The 3,244-nt window shown below is 44.8% G+C and overlaps 1 protein-coding gene and 1 pseudogene across 1 annotated transcript; both read right to left on the bottom strand.

Moving 5' to 3' along the window:
- Nucleotides 1-1,003: 1,003 nt before the first annotated feature.
- LOC147425467 (UDP-glycosyltransferase 85A7 pseudogene) lies at nt 1,004-1,746 on the bottom strand (annotated as a pseudogene).
- On the bottom strand, nt 1,004-2,958 carry LOC147425468 (7-deoxyloganetin glucosyltransferase-like). The gene is made up of 2 exons (XM_086500256.1): nt 2,360-2,958; nt 1,004-2,078 (listed from the first exon to the last, which is right to left on the bottom strand). Exons 1-2 carry the CDS (start codon nt 2,895-2,897, stop codon nt 1,858-1,860), a joined length of 759 nt encoding a protein of 252 aa, XP_086356382.1. The 5' UTR covers nt 2,898-2,958; the 3' UTR covers nt 1,004-1,857.
- Between the last annotated feature and the right edge of the window lie 286 nt (nt 2,959-3,244).

Consider the following 3,244-nt stretch of genomic DNA (forward strand, 5'->3'; position numbering starts at 1 on the left):
GGCAATTTACTAATGGATTTAGTACCTACAACCACGTCTATGTTGTGCTGCACAAAACACGTCGGTGGTAACCCAGGAGGTAAATCTTTGAGGAAAACATCTTTTCGCTCGTTATGGGTACAGAGAAGTAGCAAGAGAAGAATAAGAAGAAGATTGCATCGTTGAGGAATCATCACACTTAGGGTCAGAAAACCCTTCAAAAATTTGGGTTCTCACTTGGCCAAGAGTATCGTTGGTACGAGGGGAGTCAAGCTGTTGCTTTTGATTTTGAGCTTTGCATCGGATGAACTCTGTCAAGCGACTTCAGGGTTAATTCTCCTATGTGTAACGTTTTTAGCTTTTTTTGTCTTACGAAGTTCCTTTTGCCGTTTCCAAGTAAGCTAATCGGTTTCAAAGACTGTGTCTGCTTTTACAAGAAGATTTAAAAATTTTCTCATGTAGGAAAACAAAGTCTTTATTAGTGTTTTCCATACAATGCATAACATCATGAGCTTCTGCTCGAGAGGCACCGCATACCTAGCTAGGTATGATTGGGGGCAGAGGACCACCGACCCCCCACCGAGCCAACGGTCCGTTGCTCCCAATCGTACCTAGCTACGTATGTAGTGACTCCCTTGCAAAAGCTCATGATGTTGAGGTAAGTCACAATGTCGGAATTACTGTGAGAATTTGTCCAAAACTTTTTGTGTTTGCAACATACATTACATGATTAACCTTGGGCAAGATCGAGCTCCACAAAGAGTTTCCATTTGTCTTCCTACTTCTCGAAAGAGCAGCATTGAGTAGTGGATGCCACTCTCTTTCTCATCCTCTTGTGTAGGGCACTGTGAAATTCAAGAAATTTGAGCTATGTTTTCAGAATTTTAACACTCTTTTTTGCAAAGTTGAGGTGTAATGTGGTTTTTCTCTTGCTCCTAACCAGCATTATACTCCACAGTAAAGTTGATTGCCTGCCCTTAAGTAATACTTGTATATGTGCTAAGCCACGTTCAGAAATAACATATAAAGAATATATGATGCATCATCTGTTTTTCTAAGCATCCAACACCTCTCTTCTCATTTCCACCGGGAGGAAACTTAAGTAGAGGAATATACATACAAGACCCTACTTGCTATATCAAATTAGCTTTCTTGACTGAATCAATGAGGGTGTTATCCATGGCACTACTTTGAGGGCTTTGAGCAGAGTGCTCTCATATCATCATATAACTTTTGCAAGTTGCTAAAAGACTGTCCTCCTTGTTGGGTAGTCTTCTCAATAATGTGCATGATCTCTTGCGCTTTGCTTCTAGCTTTATGACCCTCTTCCCCCTGCAACAATGCTTTCACTCCAACCTCCACAAAGCTTCTGTCTAAGCCACCGGTCTCCGTGCGCCCCAGCTCCAATCCTGCCCCCCACACATTGCAAAGGTAGTGACAGTTCAACCTCTGCTCCACATGGCGCGGGCAGCATAGAAGAGGAACACCTGCCCACAAGCTCTCCAGTGTTGAATTCCAGCCACAATGAGATATAAAGCCTCCAACCGCTTTGTGTGCTAGCACCCTTACTTGGGGAGCCCAGCTTATAATCATTCCTTTGCCCCTTGTCCGCTCAAGGAAGCCTTCCGGGAGCACTTGAGGCAGCTCTTCCATTGTAACTGCATCCTCTCTTATGACCCATAAGAAGGGACTCCCGCTTGCCTCTAGCCCAACAGCAAGCTCTTGTATCTCCTCTACAGACAACTTTGCAATACTACCAAATGCAATGTAGATGACGGACGACTCTGCTTGCAAGTCGAGCCATGATAGGCATTCTGTCTGGGCATTATCTTCCGTCTTCGTCTGGGTGCGTAAGGGGCCGATTGCATAGCTGGAAATTCAGTGAGCTTCAAATGACTTAAATGCATCAGGCTCAAGCTCCAACAGGGAATTGATCAGAACTCTCTCGCTAGACTTCACACATGAAGCCACCTCCAGAAAGAATTTTGATGAGTCCGCAAATCGCAGATCTTGCGGTACAAGCTCAGATGAGAATGGTGGAAGGCCTGGAATATGAGTTAGCATCAAAGGGGTCTTGCTCTTCCACTGGGTGGGGGATCCTATCCACATTGCAAAAGATGACATCCATCAGCTAGTGATAAAAACTAAACTCAATCTTCATGACAGAAAATTCAGTCGAACCTATGCAAAGGACAAATGGATGACAGAAATTCATGGGCATTCGATATCTGATGACTTGCCTTGAGTCATGTAACATGTTTATACAGCTTTCACAACAATAACTAAGTATGACGTGATTCAGCATGAGGAGCATCAGACCAATCAAAGACAAGCTGAATACCCTGGAATAGCCCAAAAAAGACAAGAGCAAAATAGAAACCTTTCTCAGGGAAGATGCCATCAGAGTAGAGGACCTCAAGGTTGAAGACCATAAGTAGTGCCATGGCATTGGATGTCCATGATTCAATTTGAGGGATGCCGGCACGCTGGGTAACCTCAAGTGTCCAAGGGCTGAAGGAGTCGCCGATGAGGCATGTAGGTGGGTCACCCTGTTCTCGCAGCTCAACAATAAGATTAAACAAGTTCTCCTTCATGGAAGGGGTGACAGAGAAGTGTTTATCAATGTCGCCCGGTTCGAAGGCATCCTCGAGCACATAGATGAAAATTTTACCTCTACCACCATCAAAAGTAGGAGCTGAGTTGCCTACCTCAATGCCATCACTTACAATGGTGGGACCTGTATTTTTTTCACAATGCTCGCCGGTGCAGCATGTGCTCATCGTAGATAGAGTGTCTCCCCTTAGATCTGGGCTAGGGAGAACAAGACTATTCCGCTCTTTGAGCCTGGCATAGGAGGAGGAGAAGTAGATGAAGCTTACCTTGAAGCCAAGGGCGGCGAGCGATTCCGAGAGGAGCATGGCCGGGACGACATGGCCTTGCCCACTGGATGCAACGACCAACGCGTGGCATCAGCGCTGCTATCCATAATATAATGGCCTTGTCGGAATGCTGTCACAGCTAGTGTTCTTATTTGAATGAATGTTTTACTTGAAAAGCATACGATGCGGGTACTTCTTTGACAGGTAAGATTGAGGCTACGTAGAACAACCCCTGGTTGCGTTGTACAAGACCGCTTTAGGCCAACCAAGTAACTTTTCATGCATTGCAATTTACAAAGTGCATACCAAGTAACTTTTCATGCATTGCAATTTACAAAGTGCATGAGAAATGCTAAGCTGACTGCAACTTAGAGACCGTAATGCCC

This window comes from Adiantum capillus-veneris, chromosome 25 (genome assembly GCF_014529385.1).
Source record: "Adiantum capillus-veneris isolate H3 chromosome 25, ASM1452938v2, whole genome shotgun sequence".
NCBI classification, from domain to species: domain Eukaryota; kingdom Viridiplantae; phylum Streptophyta; class Polypodiopsida; order Polypodiales; family Pteridaceae; genus Adiantum; species Adiantum capillus-veneris.